Here is a 24,059-nt window from a genome sequence, read left to right as displayed (position 1 = left end):
TCCAGGGTGGAGCGCCGGGAGTGGACGCGGCTCAAGGCCAAGGATCGGGGGCCGGGAGGTCAAGGTGGGATCCCAAAATTCCCAAATTTCCCCCAAAATTCCCGAATTTCCCCCAAAATTCCCAAATTTCCCCCCAAATTCCCAAATTTCCCCCCCCAGAATTCCCAAAAAACCCAAAATTCCCAAAAAAACCCAAAAATTTCCCCCAAAAATCCCAAATTTCTCCCCCAAAATTCCCAAATATCCCCCAAAATTCCCAAATTTCCCCCAAAATTCCCAAATTTCCCCCAAAATTCCCAATTTTTCCCCCAAAATTCCCAATTTTCCCCCCCAAAATTCCCAAATTTCCCCTGGAATTCCGGATTTTTCCATGATTTCCCTCCCCAAATTCCCAAATTTCCCCCAAAATTCCCAAATTTCCCCCAAAATCTCCCCTCAAATCCCCAAAAATTCCCAATTTTCCCCCCAAATTCCCAAATTTTCCCCCCAAAATTCCCAAATTCCCCCCAGAATTCCCAAATTCCCCCCAGAATTCCCAAATTTCCCCCCAAAATTCCCAAATTTCCCCCCAAATTCCCAAATTTCCCCCAAAATTCCCAATTTTCTCCACAAATTCCCAATTTTTCCCAAAAATTCCCATTTCCCCCCCCAAAATTCCCAAATATCCCCCAAAATTCCCAAATTTCTTCCCCAAATTCCCAAATTTCCCCCCAAATTTCCCCCCAAAATTCCCAAATTTTCCCCAAAATCTCCCCTCAAATCCCCCAAAATTCCCAATTTTCCCCCCAAATTCCCAAATTTCCCCCCAAAATTCCCATTTTTCCCCCCAAAATTCCCAATTTTCTCCCCCAAATTCCCAATTTTTCCCCCAAAATTCCCAAATTTCCCCCCAAAATTCCCAAATTTCCCCCAAAATTCCCAAATTTCCCTCCAAAATTCCCAATTTTCCCCCCAAAATTCCCAATTTTCCACCCAAAATTCCCAAATTTCCCCCAAAAATCCCAAATTTCCCCCCCCAGAATTCCCAAAAAACCCAAAATTCCCAAAAAAACCCAAAAATTTCCCCCAAAAATCCCAAATTTCTCCCCAGAATTCCCAAATTTCCCCCAAAATTCCCAAATTTCCCCCAAAATTCCCAATTTTCTCCCCCAAATTCCCAAATTCCCCCCAAAATTCCCAAATTTCCCCCGGAATTTCCAAATTTTCCAAGATTTCCCTCCCAAAATCCCCAAATTCCCTCCCAAATTCCCAATTTCCCCCCAAAATTCCCAATTTCCCCCCAAAATTCCCAATTTTTCCATGATTTCCCTCCCCAAATCCCCGAATTTCCCCCAAAATTCCCAAATTTCCCCCAAAATTCCCAAATTTCCCCCCAAAATTCCCAAATTCCCCCCAAAATTCCCAATTTTCCCCCCAAATTCCCAATTTTTCCCAAAAATTCCCAGTTTTCCTCCCAAAATTCCCTCAAATCCCAATTTTTTTCCATTTCTTCCCCCCAAATCCTCAAATTTCCCCCCAAATTCCCAATTTTTTCCAAAATATTCCCTGTTTTCCCCCCAAAATTCCCAAATTTCCCTCCAAAATTCCCAATTTTCCTCCCAAAATTTTCAATTTTACCCCAAAATTCCCAATTTTCCCCAAATCCTTGATTTTTCCCCAAAAAAATCCCATTTTTCCCCCCAAAATTCCCAATTTTCCCCCCAAAATTCCCAATTTTCCTCCCAAAATTCCCAATTTTCTCCCCCAAAATTCCCAAATTTCCCCCAAAATTCCCAATTTTCTTCCCCAAAATTCCCAATTTTCCCCCCAAAATTCCCAAATTTCCCCCAAAATTCCCATTTTCCCCCCAAAATTCCCAAATTTCCCCCAGAATTCCCAAATTTCCCCCAAAATTCCCAGATTTCCCCCAAAATTCCCAAATTTCCCCCCCCAGAATTCCCAAAAAACCCAAAATTCCCAAAAAAACCCCAAAATTTCCCCCAAAAATCCCAAATTTCCCCCCAAAATTCCCAATTTTCCCTCCCCAAATTCCCATTTTCCCCCCAAAATTCCCAATTTTCCACCCAATATTCCCAAATATCCTCCAAAATTCCCATTTTTTCCCCAAAATTCCCAATTTTTCCATGATTTCCCTCCCCAAATTCCCAAATTCCCCCCAAAATCTTCCCTCAAATCCCCCAAAATTCCCAATTTTCTTCCCCAAATTCCCAATTTCCCCCCAAAATTCCCAAATTTCCCCCCAAAATTCCCATTTTTTCCCCAAAATTCCCAATTTTTCCATGATTTTCCTCCCCAAAATTCCTGATTTTTCCCCCCAAAATTCCCAATTTTCCCCCCAAAATTCCCAATTTTCCCCCGGAATTCCCGAATTTCCCGGCCAGGCCGCGAGGACGCCGTGCTGAGCTACGAGACGGTGACGCAGATGGAAGGTGAGAATTTCCCGGGAATTTGGGGAAATTCGGGAATTTTGGGGGGGGAAAAATGGGAATTCTGGGGGAAAATCGGGAATTTGGGGGGAAATTGGGATTTTTTTGGGGAAAAATCGGGATTTTGAAGGGGAAAATTGGGAATTTTAGGGGGAAAAATGGGAATTTTTGGGGGAAAAATGGGAATTTTGGGGGAAATTTGTGGGAAAATTGGGAATTTTGGGGGGAAAATTGGGAATTTTGGGGAAAAATTTGGGATTTAGGGGGAAAATTGGGAATTTTGGGGGGATTTTGGGGTAAAATTGGGAATTTTGTGGGGAAAATTGGGAATTTTTTTGGAAAAATCGGGGATTTGGAGGAAAAATTGGGGTTTTGGGGGAAAATTGGGAATTTTAGGGAAAAATTGGGGATTTTGGGGAAAAATTTGGGATTTGGGGGGAGAACTGGGATTTTTTTTGGGAAAAATCAGGAATTTTGGGGGAAATTTGGGAATTTTGGGGAAAAACTGGGAATTTTTGAGGGAAAATTGGGAATTTTTGAGGGAAAACCGAGAATTTTTAGGGAAAAATTGGGAATTTCTGGAGAAAATTGGGAATTTTGGGCAGATTTTGGGGGAAAATTGGGAATTTTGGGGGAAAATTGGGATTTTTTTGGGGGAAAAAATGGGAATTTTGGGGGGAAAATTGGGAATTTTGGGTGAAAATTGGGAATTTTGGGGGAAAATTGGGATTTTTTTGGGGAAAAAATGGGAATTTTGGGGGGAAAATTGGGAATTTTGGGTGGAAAACCGGGGATTTTTTGGGAAAAGCCGGGGATTTGTGGAGTTTAGTGAATTTCTGGGATTTGGGAATTCTGGGAATTCTGGGAATTTTGGGAATTTCGGGAATTTGCCCCCTCCCCAGTTCATTACGCGCGGCCGATCATCATCCTGGGCCCCACCAAGGATCGCGTCAACGACGACCTCCTGTCGGAATTCCCGGAGAAATTCGGATCCTGCGTCCCCCGTGAGTCACCTGGGGACACCTGGGGACACCTGAAACACACCTGAGATACACCTGGACACACCTGGGGACACCTGGGGACACCTCGGGGTACCTGAGATACACCTGGGGACACCTGGGGACATCTGGGTGGACATGGGGACACCAAAACCTCACCTGGGGACACCTGAAACACACCTGGGGACACCTGGGGACACCTGGGGGTACCTGGGACACACCTGGGGACACCTGGGGACACCAAAACCTCACCTGGGGACACCTGGAGACACCTGGGGACACCTGGAGACACCAAAACCTCACCTGGGGACATCAAAACCTCACCTGGGGACACCTGGGGACACCTGGGGACACCTGAAACACACCTGGGGACACCTGAGACACACCTGGGACACACCTGGGGACATCTGGGTGGACATGGGGACACCAAAACCTCACCTGGAACACACCTGGGACACACCTGGGGACACCTGGGACACACCTGGGGACACCTGGGACACACCTGAGATACACCTGGGGGTACCTGAAACACACCTGGGGACACCTGGGGACACCTGGGACACACCTGGGCCCTGTTTTTCAGCCATTTCTGGGCTGTAGCTGCTCCAGTTTTTTTCCAGGTGTTTCCAGGTGTTCTGTACCTGTCCCAGGTGTGTCTCACCTGTCTCAGGTGTGTCTCACCTGTGTCACCTGCAGACACGACGCGGCCCAAGCGCGAGTACGAGGTGGACGGGCGCGATTATCACTTTGTGGCGTCGCGGGAGCGGATGGAGAAGGACATCCAGGGCCACAAGTTCATCGAGGCCGGGCAGTACAACAGTCACCTGTACGGGACCAGCGTGCAGTCCGTCAGGGAGGTGGCTGAACAGGTGAGGATACACCTGGGGACACACCTGGATACACCTGGGGACACACCTGAGCACACCTGGACACAGCTGGATACAGCTGGATACACCTGGGGTGGGGCAGTACAACAGTCACCTGTACGGGACCAGCGTGCAGTCCGTCAGGGAGGTGGCTGAACAGGTGAGGACACACCTGGGGACACCTGGGGACACAGCTGGATACACCTGGGGACACCTGGGGACACAGCTGGATACACCTGGACACAGCTGGATACAGCTGGAGATACCTGGGACACACGTGGATACACCTGGGGACACCTGGTCACATCTGGGTCACACGTGGATACACCTGGGGACATCTGGGATACACCTGGGGACACCTGAGCACACCTGGATACACCTGGGGACACCTGAGTCACACCTGGGGACACCTGGGGACACCTGGGGACACCTGGGGGTACCTGGGATACACCTGGATATACCTGGATATACCTGGGGACAGCTGGGGACACAGCTGGATACACCTGGACACAGCTGGATACACCTGGGACACCTGGGGATACACCTGGGGATACACCTGGATACACCTGAGATACACCTGGATACACCTGGATACACCTGGATACACCTGGGGACATCTGGATACACCTGGGTACACCTGGATACACCTGGGGGTACCTGGGGACACCTGAGATACACCTGGGGGTACCTGGATACACCTGAGATACACCTGGGGACACCTGGGGACACCTGGGGACACCTGGGACACACCTGGGGACACCTGGGGACACCTGGACACACCTGGGGACACACCTGGACACACACCTGTGTCACACCTGTGTCACACCTGCAGGGCAAGCACTGCATCCTGGACGTGTCTGGGGGTGGGACATGGGGACACCTGGGGACACCTGGGGACACCTGGACACACCTGGGGACACACCTGGACACACCTGGGTCACACCTGGACACACCTGGATACACCTGGATACACCTGTGTCACACCTGTGTCACACCTGTGTCACCTGCAGGGCAAGCACTGCATCCTGGACGTGTCGGCCAACGCCGTGCGGCGCCTACAGGCGGCTCAGCTACACCCGATCGCCATCTTCATCCGGCCCAAATCCCTGCAGAACGTGCTGTGAGTCACCTGAACACACCTGGGGTACACCTGGACACACCTGGACACACCTGGGGACACCTGGGGACACCTGGGGTACACCTGAACACACCTGGGGACACCTGGGGACACCTGGACACACCTGGGGGGGCTCAGCTACACCCGATCGCCATCTTCATCCGGCCCAAATCCCTGCAGAACGTGCTGTGAGTCACCTGAACACACCTGGGGACACCTGAACACACCTGGGGACACCTGAGATACACCTGGGGACACCTGGACACACCTGAACACACCTGGACACACCTGGGGACACCTGGGGACACCTGGGACACACCTGGGGTACACCTGAACACACCTGAACACACCTGGACACACCTGAGACACACCTGGGACACACCTGGACACACCTGGGATACACCTGACACACACCTGGGGACACCTGAACACACCTGGGGACACACCTGGCTTGTGGGCGTGGCCAAGCGACATGACCATATATGGTGTGGTGGGCGTGGCCAGACGTGATGGGGAGCCCTGGGATTCCATATAAGGATTTGTGGGCGTGGCCAGTCTCAGTGGGCGTGTCCCAGAGTTCCATATAAGGGTTTGTGGGCGTGGCCAGTCTCAGTGGGCGTGTCCCAGAGTTCCATATATGGATTTGTGGGCGTGGCCAATCTCAGTGAGCGTGTCCCGGAGTTCCATATATGGATTTATAGGCGTGGCCAGTGGGGGCGTGTCCCAGAGTTCCATATAAGGGTTTGTGGGCGTGGCCACTGACAGTGGGCGTGTCCCAGAGTTCCATATATGGATTTATGGGCGTGGCCAGTCTTGGTGGGTGTGTCCCAAAGTTCCATATATGGATTTGTGGGCGTGGCCAGTCACAGTGGGCGTGTCCCAGGATTCCATATAAGGGTTTGTGGGCGTGGCCAGTCTCAGTGGGCGTGTCCCAGAGTTCCATATAAGGGTTTGTGGGCGTGGCCAGTGACAGTGGGCGTGTCTGGGGATTCCATATATGGGTTCGTGGGCGTGTCCCAGAGTTCCATATATGGATTTGTGGGCGTTGCCAGTGGTGGGGGGCGTGTCCCAGGGTTCCATATAAGGATTTGTGGGCGTGGCCAGTGGGGGCGTATCCCAGAGTTCCATATAAGGGTTTGTGGGCGTGGCCAGTCTCAGTGGGTGTGTCCCAGTGTTCCATATAAGGATTTGTGGGCGTGGCCAGTGACAGTGGGCGTGTCCCAGAAGTCCATATATGGATTTGTGGGCGTGGCCACTGACAGTGGGCGTGTCTGGGGATTCCATATATGGATTTGTGGGCGTGGCCAGTGCCGGGGGGGCGGGGCGTGTCCCAGTGTTCCATATATGGATTTGTGGGCGTGTCTGAGGATTCCATATATGGATTTGTGGGCGTGGCCAGTGCCGGGGGGCGTGTCCCGATGTGGCCCCGCCCCCCAGGGAGATCTCCAAGCGCGTGAGCGAGGAGCAGGCGCGGAAAGCGTTCGACAGAGCCACCAAACTGGAGCAGGAGTTCACCGAGTGCTTCTCAGGTGAGAGCCAAAATCACACCTGGGGGGGCCAAAACTCACCTGGGGGAGCTCAAAATTCACCTGGGGTGTCCGAAATCACCTGGGGGGGCCAAAACTCACCTGGGACACCCAAAATTCACCTGGGGCACCCAAAATACACCTGGAGGGGTCTGAAATACACCTGGGAGGGACAAAATCCACCCAAAAACTCACCTGGGACACCCAAAATTCACCTGGGACACCCAAAACTACACCTGGGACACCCAAAATCACACCTGGGGTGTCCGAAATCACCTGGGGGAGCTCAAAATCCACCCAAAAACTCACCTGGGGGGGCCAAAATTACACCTGGGGGGCCTAAAATTCACCTGGGGGGTCCAAAAACTCACCTGGGACACCCAAAATTCACCTGGGGGGGCCAAAATACACCTGGGGCACCCAAAATTCACCTGGGGGGTCCAAAAACTCACCTGGGACACCCAAAACTACACCTGGGGGGTCCAAAATACACCTGGGGGAGCTCAAAATACACCTGGAGGGGTCTGAAATACACCTGGGAGGGACAAAATCCACCCAAAAATTCACCTGGGACACCCAAAAATTCACCTGGGGGGGTCTGAAATACACCTGGGACACCCAAAATTACACCTGGGACACCCAAAATTACACCTGGGACACCCAAAATTACACCTGGGACACCCAAAATCACACCTGGGGTGTCCGAAATCACCTGGGGGAGCTCAAAATCCACCCAAAATCACACCTGGGGGGGCCAAAACTACACCTGGGGGGCCTAAAATTCACCTGGGGGGTCCAAAAACTCACCTGGGACACCCAAAATTCACCTGGGGGGTCCAAAACTCACCTGGGGGAACTCAAAATACACCTGGGGCACCCAAAATACACCTGGAGGGGTCTGAAATACACCTGGGAGGGACAAAATCCACCCAAAAACTCACCTGGGACACCCAAAAATTCACCTGGGACACCCAAAATTCACCTGGGACACCCACAATTCACCTGGGGCACCCAAAATTCACCTGGGGGGGTCTGAAATCACCTGGGACACCCAAAATTCACCTGGGACACCCAAAATTCACCTGGGGGAGCTCAAAATTCACCTGGGACACCCAAAAATTCACCTGGGACACCCAAAATTCACCTGGGACACCCAAAATTCACCTGGGACACCCAAAATTACACCTGGGGAGCCCCAAAATCTCACCTGGGACACCCAAAATTCACCTGGGACACCCAAAATTACACCTGGGACACCCAAAATTCACCTGGGACACCCAAAATTCACCTGGGACACCCAAAATTACACCTGGGGAGCCCCAAAATCTCACCTGGGACACCCAAAATTCACCTGGGACACCCAAAATTACACCTGGGACACCCAAAATCTCACCTGGGACACCCAAAATTCACCTGGAGGGGTCTGGAATCACCTGGGACACCCAAAATTCACTTGGGACACCCAAAATTCACCTGGGGGGGTCTGAAATCACCTGGGACACCCAAAAATTCACCTGGGACACCCAAAATACACCTGGGACACCCAAAAATTCACCTGGGACACCCAAAATTCACCTGGGACAACCAAAATTCACCTGGGACACCCAAAAATTCACCTGGAGGGGTCTGGAATCACCTGGGACACCCAAAATTACACCTGGGACACCCAAAAATTCACCTGGGACACCCAAAATTACACCTGGGACACCCAAAACTCACCTGGGACACCCAAAATTCACCTGGGACACCCAAAATTACACCTGGGACACCCAAAAACTCACCTGGGACACCCAAAATTCACCTGGGACACCCAAAATTCACCTGGGACACCCAAAAACTCACCTGGGACACCCAAAATTCACCTGGGACACCCAAAATCTTACCTGGGACACCCAAAATTCACCTGGGGGGGTCTGAAATCACCTGGGACACCCAAAAATTCACCTGGGACACCCAAAATGCACCTGGGACACCCAAAAACTCACCTGGGACACCCAAAAATTCACCTGGGACACCCAAAATTACACCTGGGACACCCAAAATCTCACCTGGGACACCCAAAATTCACCTGGGGGGGTCTGAAATCACCTGGGACACCCAAAAATTCACCTGGGACACCCAAAATTCACCTGGGGGGGTCTGAAATCCACCTGGGACACCCAAAATCTCACCTGGGACACCCAAAATACACCTGGGACACCCAAAATCTCACCTGGGACACCCAAAATTACACCTGGGACACCCAAAATTACACCTGGGACACCCAAAATTCACCTGGGACACCCAAAATTCACCTGGGGGGGTCTGAAATCACCTGGGACACCCAAAAATTCACCTGGGACACCCAAAATTCACCTGGGGGGGTCTGAAATCACCTGGGACACCCAAAAATTCACCTGGGACACCCAAAATCTCACCTGGGACACCCAAAATTCACCTGGGGGGGTCTGAAATCCACCTGGGACACCCAAAACTCACCTGGGACACCCAAAATTACACCTGGGGTCCGAAATCACCTGGGGGAGCTCAAAATCCACCCAAAATCACACCTGGGGGGGCCAAAACTACACCTGGGGGGCCTAAAATTCACCTGGGGCGTCCAAAACTCACCTGGGGGAGCTCAAAATACACCTGGGGCACCCAAAATACACCTGGAGGGGTCTGAAATACACCTGGGAGGGACAAAATCCACCCAAAAACTCACCTGGGACACCCAGAATTCACCTGGGGGGGGTCTGAAATACACCTGGGAGGGACAAAATCCACCCAAAAATTCACCTGGGACACCCAAAATTCACCTGGGACACCCAAAATCTCACCTGGGACACCCAAAATTACACCTGGGACACCCAAAATCTCACCTGGGACACCCAAAATCTCACCTGGGACACCCAAAATTCACCTGGGACACCCAAAATCTCACCTGGGACACCCAAAATTACACCTGGGACACCTCAAAACTCACCTGGGACACCCAAAATTCACCTGGGACACCCAAAAATTCACCTGGGACACCCAAAATTCACCTGGGGGGGTCTGAAATCACCTGGGACACCCAAAATTCACCTGGGACACCCAAAATTACACCTGGGATACCCAAAATTCACCTGGGGGGGTCTGAAATACACCTGGGACACCCAAAATCGCACCTGGGACACCCAAAATTACACCTGGGACACCCAAAATCACACCTGGGACACCCAAAATTCACCTGGGGGGGTCTGAAATACACCTGGGACACCCAAAAATTCACCTGGGACACCCAAAATTCACCTGGGACACCCAAAAATTCACCTGGGGCACCCAAAATTCACCTGGGGGGGTCTGAAATCACCTGGGACACCCAAAAATTACACCTGGGACACCCAAAAACTCACCTGGGACACCCAAAAATTCACCTGGGACACCCAAAATCTCACCTGGGACACCCAAAATTCACCTGGGACACCCAAAATTCACCTGGGGGGGTCTGAAATCCACCTGGGACACCCAAAAATTCACCTGGGACACCCAAAATTCACCTGGAGGGGTCTGGAATCACCTGGGACACCCAAAATCGCACCTGGAAGGGGCAAAATCCACCTCTACCCCTCCCCAAACCCCTCCAAAAATTCCCAAAAAATTCCCAAAAATTCCCAAAATTCCTTTTCTTCACCTGAAGACGTCTCTACCCACCCAAAACCCCCAAAATTCACCTAAAATCCCCCAAAAATCCACATTTTTTTCACATTTACCCCCCAAAAAAATCCTCAAAAATTCCCAAAAAATTCCCGAAAAAATTCCCAAATTCCCAAAATTCCCTAAAATCCCTTTTTCCCTTTCCACCTGCATTTCTACCCACCCAAAACCCCCCAAAATTCGCCAAAATTCGCCAAAAATCCACATTTTTTTCACATTTAGCCCCCCAAAAAATCCTCAAAAATTCCTGAAAAATTCCCCAAAAATTCCCAAATTCCCTAAAATTCCTTTTTCCCTTTCCAGCTGCATTTTACCCACCCAAAACCCCCAAAATTCACCAAAATTCGCCAAAAATCCACATTTTTTTCACATTTACCCCCCAAAAAATCCTCAAAAATTCCCGAAAAATTCCCGAAAAATCCCCAAAATCCCAAAAAATTCCCAAATTTCCCAAAATTCCTAAATTTTCATTTTTTTCCCCTTCCAGCCATGGTGGAAGGCGACAGCTTCGAGGAGATTTACCACAAAGTCAAACGAGTCATCGAGGACCTTTCAGGACCTTTCATTTGGGTCCCGGCCCGCGAACGGCTTTAGGGGGAGGGGGGGAGGGGAGGGGTCCCAAAAAAAATAAAAATTCCCCTCCCCCTCCTCCCAAAAATTCCCAAAAATTCCATCAGGAATTTTTTGGGGGGGGGGGAGGGGGAGAAGGGAAAAAAAAAAAAAAAGGAAAAAAAAAAAAATTCCCCAAAAAAATCCAAAGTGGGGGAGGGGCGGTTTTGGTGTTTTTTGGGGGATTTTTTTTTTTTTTTTTTTTTTGGGGGGGGGGGGAGGGGATGGGGGAGGGGGGGAAGCCCCTCCCCCACCCTCCCAACCCCCCCCCCTCCCCCCCCAAAAAAAAAAATTTGGAGTTTTTTTTTTTTTTTGTACATATTTAAACTCTATATTTGTAACGCCCGGGGAGGGGGAGGGGGAGGGGAGGGGTGGGGGAGGGGGAGGGGTTTTGGGGGAAGTTGTTGGGGGGGGGGGGGGAGGGGGGGGAAAATCTCTCCCAAAAATCGGCCCTCTTTCCCGGTCTTGGAAATTTTTGGGAAGGGAGGGGGAAAAATTTGGGAAAAATAATTTAAAAAAAATAAAATTATAATTAAAAAAAAAAAAAATAAAAATTAAAAAAAAAATTAAAATTAAAGAGGGTGGGGGGAGGGGTTTTTGGGGATTTTTGGGGTGAAACGAGGAGATTTTGGGGGTTTGGGGAGGTCCAGGAATTGGAATTTGGGGAGATTTTGGGGGGTTTTGGGGGCGGGAAGGGAGCGTGGGAAACAGCGCGGGAGCAGCAGCCAATCAGAAGCGAGAACGGGCCGAGGGGGCGTGGCCAAAGCGGGTTTTGAATGGCGGGTGGGATTTGTGAATGGGGTGAAGTTGTAAAGGGGCGTGGCTTGTAAAAAAGGCGGGAATTATGAATGGGGAAGTTGTAAAGGGGCGTGGCTTGGAAAAAAGGCGGGAATTATGAATGGAGGGCGTGGTTTATGAATGGGGTGGGGCTCCCCACCTCAGCACCCCTCCCCCCACCCTAATTACCGTTAATTAGCCGCTGTAATTAATTCATTAACGACCAAAAAAAGGGGGGGGGAGGCCCCTCAGGAATGGGGGGACCCCAAATTTATTTGGGGGAGGGGGAGGGGCGCTCTGGCCACGCCCATTTCCCATTTGGGGGGGGGGCAGCCCCTCCCCCACCTTGGTCCAAGGGGGGTTTTTGGGGGAAATTTGGGAATTTTTGGGGGGAATTTGGGAATTTTTGGGGGGAATTTGGGAATTTTTGGGGAAATTTGGGAATTTTTGGGGGGAATTTGGGAATTTTGGGGGTCCCTGAGGTTTTTGGAGGATCCCAGGAAGGATTTTTTGGGAGAATCCCCCCCAAGAAATTCCCAAAATCCTCCCCCCACCCCCCCAAAAAATCAGATTTTTAATCCCAAAAAAATCTCAATTTTGGGATTTTCTCCCCAAAATGATTTTTTTTGGGAGATGGGGGGAGGGGAAATCCTGATTTTTTAGGGAATTTTTTTAGGGAAAAATCCCATAAAATTTAAATTTATTTTTTCCACGATTTTTATTTTTGGTCCCGACCCAAAATCCCCGATTTTTTTTAATCCTTAAAAAATTCAATTTTTGGGATTTTTTGGTGGGGTTTTTTGGGGTTTTTGGGGGGGTTTTGGGGTTTTTTGGGATGCTGGGAATTTTGGGATCATTCTTTTTTGGGATGGGGATCCTTGGAACCCCCCAAAAGCAACACCTGGGTCAGCAGGACCCCGTTACAGGCGGCCGAGGCTGCGAAGGTCGAGGCCAAAAGGAGATCCCCGGTTTCCTGTAGGGGAGGTTTGGGAAAAATTTGGGAATTTTGGGGAAATTTGGGGAATTTTGGGGGGTTTTGGGAATTTTTGGGGTTTTTTTGGGGTTTTTTGGGGTTTTTTTGGGAATTTTTTTGGGCTTTTTGGGAATTTTTTGGGGATTTTTTGGGTTTTTTTGGGGAATTTTTGGGGTTTTTTTGGGAATTTTTTGGGGCTTTTTAGGAATTTTTTGGGGAATTTTTGGGGTTGAGGATTTTTTGGGGAATTTTTGGGGTTTTTTTGGAGAATTTTTGGGGATTTTTGTGATTTTTTGGGGTTTTTTTGGGAATATTTGGGGGTTTTTTTTGGGAATTTTTGGGGATTTTTTGGGGTTTTTATGGGAGTTTTTGGGGTTTTTTAGGAATTTTTGGGGTTTTTTGGGAATTTTTGGGGTTTTTTGGGGTTTTTTGGGGTTTTTGGGGTTTTTTTGGGAATTTTGGGGGTTTTTGGGAATTTTTTGGGGGTTTTTTTTGGAATTTTTGGGGTTTTTTTGGGGAATTTTTTGGGGGTTTTTTGGGAATTTTTGGGGTTTTTTGGGGGAAATTTTCGGGTTTTTCGGGGTTTTTGGGGTTTTTTTGGGGTTTTTGGGGAATTTTTGGGATTTTTTTTGTTTTTTAATTTTTGGGGTTTTTTTGGGAATTTTTTGGGTTTTTTTGGGAATTTTTGGGGGTTTTTTGGGAATTTCTGGGGTTTTTGGGGAATTTTTGGGATTTTTTGGTTTTTTAATTTTTGGGGTTTTTTTGGGAATTTTTTGGGGTTTTTTTGGGAATTTTGGGGTTTTTTTTGGAATTTTTGGGGTTTTTTTGGGGAATTTTTGGGGTTTTTTGGGAATTTTTGGGGTTTTTTGGGGGAAATTTTTGGGGTTTTTTGGGAATTTTTGGGGGTTTTTTGGGAATTTTTGGGGTTTTTGGGGAATTTTGGGGATTTTTTTGGTTTTTTAATTTTTGGGGAATTTTTGGGAATTTTTTGGGGAATTTTTGGGAATTTTTGGGGATTTTTGGGGGAATTTTTGGGGAATTTTTGGGATTTTTTGGAGTTTTTTTGGGAATTTTTGGGGTTTTTGGGGAATTTTTGGGAATTTTTTTGGGAATTTTTGGGTTTTTTTGGGGAATTTTTTGGGGTTTTTTGGGATTTTTGGAAGAATTTTGGGGTCTGGAGGGAATTTTTGGGCTATTTTTGGGGTTTTAATGAAATTTTTGGGGTTTTTGGGAAATTTTGGGGGTCCTGGAAGGGATTTGAGGAAAAAATTTGGGGTTTAAAAAGGATCTTTGGGGGTTTTTTGGGAATTTTTGGGGTTTTTTGGGAATTTTTGGGTTTTTTTGGGAATTTTTGGGGGTTTTGAGAGAATTTGAGGGCGAATTTGGGAATTTTTAGGAATCTTGGAAGGATTTTGAGGGATCTTGGGTGAATTTTTTGGGATTTTTTGGTGTTTTGAGAGAATTTGAGGGAAAATTTGGGATTTTTTTGGGAATCCTGGAGTGAATTTGGGTGAATTTTGTGGTTTTGAGAGAATTTGGGAATTTTTTGGGAATCCTGGAGGGAATTTGGGTGAATTTTGGGGGTCTTGGGTGACTTTTTATGATCCAGGAATTTTTTGGGGAGGGGTCTCACCTCAAGTGACGAATCCTGAGCCAATTTTGGGTGAATTTTGAGCAATTTTGAGTAAAAATTTGGGGTTTTTTTGTGGGTTTTGAGATCCAGGATTTTTTTGGGAATTTTTTTTGGGATTTGAGGGATTTTTGGGGAGGGGTCTCACCGTGAGGGAGGTGAAGATTCGGGCCAGGGCCCCCCCAAAAAGGAGCCCCGTGGAGACCCCCGAGAGCTGCCCCGTGTGGCCCTGCCGGGCGTTGGTGACGATCTGGAGAAGCTGCAGGAGGGAAAAATTGGGAATTTTGGGAAAAATTCGGGAATTTTGGGGAATTTTTCAGGATTTTTGGGGAATTTTGGGGGAATTTTTTGGGATTTTTGGGGGTTTTGGGAAATTTTTGGGGGAGTTTTGGGGGAATTTTGGGGATTTTGGGGAATTTTGGGGGAATTTTTGGGGAATTTTGGGGAATTTTGGGGGATTTTGGGGGAATTTTGGGGGATTTTTGGGAATTTTGGGGGAATTTTTTGGGAATTTTGGGGGAATTTTGGGAAAAATTCGGGAATTTTTGGGAATTTTTCAGGATTTTTGGGGAATTTTGGGGGAATTTTGGGGAATTTTTGGGAATTTTTGGGGAATTTTTGGGGAATTTTTGGGAATTTTTCAAGATTTTTGGGGAATTTTGGGGGATTTTTGGGGATTTTTGGGGATTTTGGAGAATTTGGGGGGATTTTTGGGGGAATTTTGGGGAATTTTGGGGGAATTTTTGGGGCAGTTTTGGGGGGAATTTTTGGGGAATTTTGGGGGAATTTTTGGGGATTTTGGGAATTTTTCAGGATTTTTGGGGAATTTTGGGGAAATTTTTTGGGAATTTTGGGGGAATTTTGGGGAATTTCGGGGAATTTTTCAGGATTTTTGGGGAATTTTGGGGGGAATTTTTGGGGAATTTTTGGGGGAATTTTTGGGGAATTTTGGGGGAATTTTGGGGGAGTTTTGGGGAATTTTGGGGGAATTTTTGGGGAATTTTGGGGGGAATTGTGGGGAATTTTTGGGGATTCAGATAAATCAGGGAGTTGGAAAAGGTTTGGATCGGCCCAAAATTCCATCCAGGACCTCCCAAATCCTCCCCAAATCCCCTCAGGACCCCCCAAACCCCCCCAAATCCTCTCAGGACCCCCCAAACCCTCCCAAATCCCATCCAGGACCCCCCAAATCCCCCCCAAACCCCCCCAAATCCCATCCAGGACCCCCCAAACCCCCCCAGGACCCCCCAAATCCCCCCCAAATCCCATCCAGGACCCCCCAAATCCTCCCCAAATCCCCCCAAGGACCCCCAAATCTGCCCCAAATCCCATCCAGGACCCCCCAAATCCCCCCAAGACCCCCCCAAATCCCCCCCAAATCCCCCCAGGACCCCCCAAATCCCCTCAGGACCCCCCAAATCCCCCCAAGACCCCCCCAAATCCCCCCCAAATCCCCCCAGGACCCCCCAAATCCCCTCAGGACCCCCCAAATCCCCTCAGGACCCCCCAAATCCCCCCCCAAATCCCCTCAGGACCCCCCAAATCCCCTCAGGACCCCCCAAATCCCATCCAGGACCCCCCAAATCCCCCCCAAATCCCCTCAGGACCCCCCAAACCCCCCCAGGACCCCCCAAATCCCCCCCAAATCCCCCCAGGATCCCCCAAATCCCCTCAGGACCCCCCAAACCCCCCCAAGACCCCCCAAATCCCCCCCAAATCCCATCCAGGACCCCTCAAATCCCCCCCAAATCCCCTCAGGACCCCCCAAAATCTCCCCAGGACCCCCCAAATCCTCCCCAAATCCAATCCAGGATCCCCCAGAGCCCCCCAGGACCCCCCAAATCCCCCCAGGACCCCCCAAATCCCATCCAGGACCCCCCAAACCCCCCCCAGGACCCCCCAAATCCCCCCCAATCCCCCCCCACCCTGCTGAGGATGATGATGGGCAGGTTCAGGGCCTGCAGGGCGGTGACGAAGCTCAGCGGCGTCAGCGGAGACACCAAAAGCCCCAAAAACGCCCCAAAAACGGCCACAGACGCCAGCCCTGGGTGGGGAGGGGACAAAAAAAGGTTCAGGAGACCCCAAAAAACCCCAAAATCCCCCAAAATCCCCCCAAAATCCCAGACAAACCTCGGCCCGTGCGGCCCCCGAAGTGCAGGATGAGGAAGAGGAGGGTGAGGGTCTGAAGGAGGAGGAAGAGCGACTCCCCCCAGGCGCTGGAGGAATTTTTTGGGGGGTCAGGGGAGGTTGGGGACCCCCAAAAATGGATTTGGGGGGTCCCAAAACCCCCCAGGAGGGGAAGAAAATGGGAAAAACGAAGAGGAAATGGGTGAAAATCGCCTCAAAACTTCCCAAAATCCCCCTAAAAATTCCCAAAATCCCCTCAAAACTTCCCAAAATCCCCCTAAAAATTCCCAAAATCCACTCAAAAATTCCCAAAATCCCCCTAAAAATTCCCAAAATCCACTCAAAACTTCCCAAAATCCCCTCAAAACTTCCCAAAATCCCCTCAAAACTTCCCAAAATCCACTCAAAACTTCCCAAAATCCCCCTAAAAATTCCCAAAATTCCCTTAAAAATTCCCATAATCCCCTCAAAACTTCCCAAAATCCCCCCAAAACTTCCCAAAATCCCCCCAAAACTTCCCAAAATCCACTCAAAACTTCCCAAAATCCACTCAAAACTTCCCAAAATCCACTCAAAACTTCCCAAATCCCCCAAAAAATTCCCAAAATCCACTCAAAACTTCCCAAAATCCACTCAAAACTTCCCAAAATCCCCCCAAAACTTCCCAAAATCCCCCTAAAAATTCCCAAAATCCACTCAAAACTTCCCAAATCCCCCCAAAACTTCCCAAAATCCACTCAAAACTTCCCAAAATCGCCTCAAAACTTCCCAAAATCCACTCAAAACTTCCCAAAATCCCCCCAAAAATTCCCAAATCCCCTCAAAACTTCCCAAAATCCCCCCAAAACTTCCCAAAATCCACTCAAAACTTCCCAAAATCCCCCCAAAAATTCCCAAATCCCCCCAAAACTTCCCAGAATCCACTCAAAACTTCCCAAATTCCCCTAAAACTTCCCAAAATCCCCCTAAAAATTCCCAAAATCCCCCTAAAACTTCCCAAAATCCCCCTAAAAATTCCCAAAATCCCCCCAAAACTTCCCAAATCCCCCCAAAACTTCTCAAAATCCCCCCAAAACTTCCCAAAATCCACTCAAAACTTCCCAAAATCCCCTCAAAACTTCCCAAAATCCACCCAAAACTTCCCAAAATCCCCCTAAAAATTCCCAAAATTCCCTCAAAAATTCCCAAATCCCCCAAAACTTCCCAAAATCCACTTCAGATGCCCCAAAATTCCCAAAATCCCTCCCAAAATTCCCCAAAATCCCTCTCAGATCCCCAAAACTCCCCAAAATCTCTCCCAAAATTCCCCAAAATTCCTCTCAGATCCCCAAAACCCACCCGAAATCTCTCCCAAACTCCCCAAAATCCCTCCTAAAATCCCCAAAATTCCCCAAAATCCTTCCCAGGCATCCCAAAACTCCCCAAAATCTCTCCCAAAATTCCCAAAATTCCCCAAAATCCCTCTCAGATCCCCAAAATTCCCAAAATCTCTCCCAAAATTCCCAAAATCCCTCTCAGATCCCCCAAACTCCCCAAAATCCCTCTCAGATCCCCAAAATTCCCCAAAATCCCTCTCAGATCCCCAAAACGTCCCAAAATCCCTCCCAAACTTCCCAAAATTCCCCAAAATCCCTCTCAGATCCCCAAAATTCCCCAAAATCCCTCCCAAAATTCCCAAAATTCCCCAAAATCCTTCTCAGATCCCCAAAATCCCTCTCAGATCCCCAAAACGTCCCAAAATCTCTCTCAAACTTCCCAAAATTCCCCAAAATCCCTCTCAGATCCCCAAAATCCACCCTAAATCTCTCCCAAACTTCCCAAAATTCCCCAAAATCCCTCTCAGATCCCCAAAATGTCCCCAAAATCTCTCCCAAACTTCCCAAAATCCTTCCCAGATCCCCGAAACTCCCCAAAATCTCTCCCAGAACCCCCCAAAATCCTTCCTAAAATTCCCAAAATTCCCCAAAATCCCTCTCAGATCCCCAAATTCCCCAAAATCCCTCCCAAACTCCCCAAAATTCCCCAAAATCCCTCTCAGATCCCCCAAAACTCCCCAAAATCCCTCCTAAAATTCCCAAAATTCCCCAAAATCCTTCCCAGGCATCCCAAAACTCCCCAAAATCTCTCCCAAACTTCCCAAAATCCCTCTCAGATCCCCAAAATTCCACAAAATCCCTCCCAAAATTCCCAAAATCCCTCTCAGATCCCCCAAACTCCCCAAAATCCCTCTCAGATCCCCAAAATCCCTCCCAAACTCCCAAAATCCCTCCCAAAATTCCCAAAATTCCCCAAAATTCCTCTCAAGTTCACAAAACCCACCCGAAATCTCTCCCAAACTCCCCAAAATCTCTCCCAAACTTCCCAAACTTCCCCAAAATCCCTCTCAGATCCCCAAAATTCCCCAAAATCCCTCCCAAACTTCCCAAAATTCCCCAAAATCCGTCTCAGATCCCCAAAACGTCCCAAAATCCCTCCCAAAATTCCCAAAATTCCCCAAAATTCCTCTCAAGTTCCCAAAACCCACCCGAAATCTCTCCCAAACTCCCCCAAACCCCTCCCAGATCCCCCAAATTTTCTCAGATCCCTCCCAAACCTCCCAAAAGCCCCAAAATCCCTTGGATTTGCCCAAAAAAACCTGAAGGGGAAGCTCCTGGCGCAGCCGTAGCCCACGGAGCCCCCCAGGGCCAGCAGCTCCAGCAGCACCGAGGGGAGGCTGAGCCCCCCACCACTGCGGGACCCCCAAACCTTCAGCAGCTGCGGGACCTTCACTGGGGGGGAGAAATGGGGTTAAAAACCAAAAAAAACACCTCAAAATACCCCAAAACCCCCTCAAAATACCCCAAAATCCCCTCAAAATACACCAAAACTGCTTAAAATTGACCCAAAATTCACCACTGCGGGACCCCCAAACCTTCAGCAGCTGCGGGACCTTCACTGGGAGGGAGAAATGGGGTTAAAAACCAAAAAAAACACCCCAAAATACCCCAAAACCCCCTCAAAATACCCCAAAATCCTTCAAAATTACCCCAAAATTACCCCTAAAACCCCCCCAGGGACCCCCAAACCTTCAGCAGCTGCGGGAGCTTCACTGGGAGGGAGAAATGGGGTTAAAAACCAAAAAAAACCCAAAAAACCACCCCAAAATACCCAAAAACCGCTTTAAATTACCCCAAAATACCCCAAAACTGCTTTAAAATTGACCCAAAATTCACCCCAGGGACCCCCAAACCTTCAGCAGCTGCGGGAGCTTCACTGGGAGGGAGAAATGGGGTCAAAAACCAAAAAAAACACCCCAAAATACCCCAAAACCCCCTCAAAATACCCCAAAATACCCCAAAACCACTTAAAATTGCCCCAAAATTCACCACTGCGGGACCCCCAAACCTTCAGCAGCTGCGGGAGCTTCAGTGGGAGGGAGAAATGGGGTTAAAAACCAAAAAAAACACCTCAAAATACCTCAAAACCACCCCAAAATACCTCAAAATCCTTCAAAATTACCCCAAAATTATCCCTAAAACCCCCCCAGGGACCCCCAAACCTTCAGCAGCTGCGGGACCTTCACTGGGAGGGAGAAATGGGGTCAAAAACCAAAAAAAACACCTCAAAATACCCCAAAACCGCTTTAAAATACCCCAAAATCACTTTAAAATACCCCAAAATTCACCCCAGAGACCCCCAAACCTTCAGCAGCTGCAGGAGCTTCACTGGGAGGGAGAAATGGGGTCAAAAAACAAAAAAAACACCCCAAAATACCCCAAAACTGCTTTAAATTACCCCAAAATACCCCAAAACTACTTAAAATACCCCAAAAACTGCTTTAAAATACCCCAAAATACCCAAAAACTACTAAAAATACCCCAAAAACTGCTTTAAAATACCCCAAAATCACTTTAAAATACCCCAAAATTCACCCCAGGGACCCCCAAACCTTCAGCAGCTGTGGGAGCTTCACTGGGAGGGAGAAATGGGGTCAAAAACCAAAAAAAACACCCCAAAATACCCCAAAATACCCCAAAACCACCTCAAAATACCCCAAAAACTGCTTTAAAATACCCCAAAACCGCTTTAAAATACCCCAAAATTCACCCCAGGGACCCCCAAACCTTCAGCAGCTGTGGGAGCTTCACTGGGAGGGAGAAATGGGGTCAAAAACCGAAAAAAACACCCCAAAATACCCCAAAACCACCCCAAAACCCCCTCAAAACCACCTCAAAATACCCCAAAACCGCTTAAAATTGACCCAAAATTCACCCCAGGGACCCCCAAACCTTCAGCAGCTGCGGGACCTTCACTGGGAGGGAGAAATGGGGTCAAAAACCAAAAAAAACACCCCAAAATACCCCAAAATACCCTCAAAACCACCTCAAAATACCCCAAAATACCCCAAAATCCCCTCAAAATACCCCAAAATTGCTTAAAATTGACCCAAAATTCACCACTGTGGGACCCCCAAACCTTCAGCAGCTGCGGGAGCTTCACTGGGAGGGAGAAATGGGGTCAAAAACCAAAAAAAACACCCCAAAATACCCCAAAACCCCCTCAAAATACCCCAAAATGCCCCAAAACCCCCTCAAAATACCCCAAAACACCTCAGAAATACATCAAAATCCTTCAAAATTACCCCAAAATTATCCCTAAAACCCCCCCAGGGACCCCCAAACCTCCAGCAGCTGCGGGAGCTTCACTGGGAGGGTGAAATGGGGTCAAAAACCAAAAAAAACACCTCAAAATACCCCAAAAACTGCTTTAAATTACCCCAAAATACCTCAAAACTACTTAAAATACCCCAAAAACTGCTTTAAAATACCCCAAAATCACTTTAAAATACCCCAAAATTCACCCCAGGGACCCCCAAACCTTCAGCAGCTGCGGGAGCTTCACTGGGAGGGAGAAATGGGGTTAAAAACCAAAAAAAAACCAAAAAAACCACCCCAAAATACCCCAAAAACTGCTTTAAAATACCCCAAAATACCCCAAAACCGCTTTAAATTACCCCAAAATCACTTTAAAATACCCAAAAATTGCTTTAAAATACCCCAAAATTCACCCCAGGGACCCCCAAACCTTCAGCAGCTGCGGGACCTTCACTGGGAGGGAGAAATGGGGTCAAAAACCAAAAAAAAACACCCCAAAATACCCAAAACCGGTTTAAATTACCCCAAAATCACTTTAAAATACCCAAAAACTGCTTTAAATTACCCCAAAATCGCTTTAAAATACCCCAAAATTCACCCCAGGGACCCCCAAACCTTCAGCAGCTGTGGGAGCTTCACTGGGAGGGAGAAATGGGGTCAAAAACCAAAAAAAACACCTCAAAATACCCCAAAACCGGTTTAAATTACCCCAAAACTGCTTTAAAATACCCCAAAATACCCCAAAACTGCTTAAAATTGACCCAAAATTCACCACTGCGGGACCCCCAAACCTTCAGCAGCTGCGGGAGCTTCACTGGGAGGGAGAAATGGGGTCAAAAACCAAAAAAAACACCCCAAAATACCCCAAAACTGCTTTAAAATACCCCAAAATACCCCAAAAACTGCTTTAAATTACCCCAAAATCGCTTTAAAATACCCCAAAATTCACCCCAGGGACCCCCAAACCTTCAGCAGCTGCGGGAGCTTCACTGGGAGGGAGAAATGGGGTCAAAAACCAAAAAAAACACCCCAAAATACCCCAAAATTGCTCTAAAATACCCCAAAACCGCTTTAAAATACCCAAAAACACCTCAGAAATACCCCAAAATCTTTCAAAATTACCCCAAAATTCACCCCAGGGACCCCCAAACCTTCAGCAGCTGCGGGACCTTCACTGGGAGGGAGAAATGGGGTCAAAAACCAAAAAAAACACCCCAAAATGTCCCAAAACCCCCTCAAAATACCCCAAAATACCCCAAAACCGCTTTAAAATACCCAAAAACTGCTTTAAAATACCCAAAATTCACCCCAGGGACCCCCAAACCTTCAGCAGCTGCGGGACCTTCACTGGGAGGGAGAAATGGGGTTAAAAACCAAAAAAAACACCCCAAAATACCCCAAAAACTGCTTTAAATTACCCCAAAATACCCCAAAACCGCTTTAAAATACCCAAAAACTGCTTTAAAATACCCAAAATTCACCCCAGGGACCCCCAAACCTTCAGCAGCTGCGGGAGCTTCACTGGGAGGGAGAAATGGGGTTAAAAACCCCAAAAACCACCCCAAAATACCCCAAAACTGCTTTAAAATACCCCAAAAATATGAAATAAACACTTTAAATTACCCCAAAATTGACCCAAAATTCACCCCAGGGACCCCCAAACCTTCAGCAGCTGCGGGACCTTCACGGAGAGAGGAAAAACCCCCAAAAAAAACAACTCAAAATTATCCCAAATCATCCCAAAATTAATTTAAGACTTTTAAATCTTCAAATTCCTCCCAAAATCTCCTCAAATTCCCTCAAAATCTCCTCAAATTCCCTCAAAATCTCCTCAGATTCCCTCACCCAGGACGGATCCCGCCACGATGCCGTAGCCCAAAACTTTGCTCAGGAGGATTTTTAAGCACGGAACTGCAAAGAAAGAACAAAAGTGACGTCAAAATTCCCAATTTTTTATCAAAATCCCTCAAAATTTCCTCAAAATCCCCTCAAAAAAATTCCTCAAAATTTGAAATATTCCCCCAACACCCAAAACAAAGATGGCGGCAGCGTCGCCCTCACAGCCAAAACAAAGATGGCGGCGCTTCCTTTTTCCGCGCCCACAACCAAGATGGCGGCGCCCATTCGCAATTCCCGCCCTTAATTAAAATGGCGGCCGCCCCCACAGCGCTGAAAGACGCCCCAAAATCCCCCTCAAAACCCCCAGAAAAGCCCCAAAAAGCCCCAAAATCTCTCCCCGCGACCCCTCCGGCACCATCGAGGAGTTGAAAGCGCAGGAAGAATTGGTCGAAGCAATGTTCGGGCAGCAGGAACGGGACGAGCCAAGGCCGGAGAGGCTCCATGGCGGCTCCCGCGCTGAGCGGAAAACGGCGGGAAAAGCCTTACGCTCGTTCTGATTGGCTGAGCCGCCAGAAAATCCCGCCTCTTTAAGCCCGCCCCGCAATTCGATTGGTTAGAATTCAGGAGTCTCCTGTCAATCAAAGCATGAACCGCGCGGCGATTGGTTAATGCGTAATTGCGCAACGCGATTGGCTGAGTGGGCGTAAAGCTCCGCCCCGCACTGGCGCGGCGGGCTCTGATTGGTCAGATTAAATTAATTAAATTAATTAAATTAATTAATTAAAATTAAGGCGATTAAAGTTTTAAATCCCTCAGAATCCCACAGAATTCCCCCAGATTTGCATCCCCCAAAAAAATC

The 24,059-nt window shown here is 48.3% G+C and overlaps 2 protein-coding genes across 3 annotated transcripts in view; one reads left to right on the top strand and one right to left on the bottom strand.

Annotated features, from left to right (window-relative positions):
- Positions 1-11,210, top strand: part of DLG4 (discs large MAGUK scaffold protein 4) — a 34,423-nt gene extending 23,213 nt beyond the window's left edge. The window contains exons 13-19 of the mRNA XM_058828491.1: positions 6-64; positions 2,382-2,429; positions 3,329-3,430; positions 4,121-4,293; positions 5,301-5,410; positions 6,845-6,936; positions 11,099-11,210. Of these exons, the coding sequence (XP_058684474.1) occupies positions 6-64; positions 2,382-2,429; positions 3,329-3,430; positions 4,121-4,293; positions 5,301-5,410; positions 6,845-6,936; positions 11,099-11,205 (691 nt within the window). The 3' untranslated portion in view covers positions 11,206-11,210. The remainder of the gene's footprint in view (positions 1-5; positions 65-2,381; positions 2,430-3,328; positions 3,431-4,120; positions 4,294-5,300; positions 5,411-6,844; positions 6,937-11,098) is intronic.
- Positions 11,211-12,790: 1,580 nt separating this feature from the next.
- Positions 12,791-23,767, bottom strand: LOC131574097 (mannose-P-dolichol utilization defect 1 protein-like). 2 transcript variants are annotated; one of them, XM_058828486.1, is made up of 8 exons: positions 23,616-23,767; positions 23,207-23,272; positions 21,977-21,999; positions 19,363-19,472; positions 16,731-16,816; positions 16,526-16,644; positions 14,749-14,859; positions 12,791-12,970 (listed from the first exon to the last, which is right to left on the bottom strand). In XM_058828486.1, the coding sequence occupies exons 1-8, from the start codon at positions 23,701-23,703 to the stop codon at positions 12,851-12,853; spliced, it is 723 nt and encodes a 240-aa protein (XP_058684469.1). In that variant the 5' UTR covers positions 23,704-23,767; the 3' UTR covers positions 12,791-12,850. The 2 variants fall into 2 exon arrangements, with proteins under 2 accessions (XP_058684469.1, XP_058684467.1); XM_058828484.1 differs by lacking the exon at positions 21,977-21,999 and having other exon boundaries at positions 19,363-19,495.
- Positions 23,768-24,059: the final 292 nt, after the last annotated feature.

The sequence above is a fragment of the Poecile atricapillus genome, assembly GCF_030490865.1.
Source record: "Poecile atricapillus isolate bPoeAtr1 chromosome 36 unlocalized genomic scaffold, bPoeAtr1.hap1 SUPER_36_unloc_3, whole genome shotgun sequence".
NCBI lineage: Eukaryota > Metazoa > Chordata > Aves > Passeriformes > Paridae > Poecile > Poecile atricapillus.
Note: the sequence above shows the minus strand (reverse complement) of the source record. Positions and strands in the feature narration are given on the sequence as shown.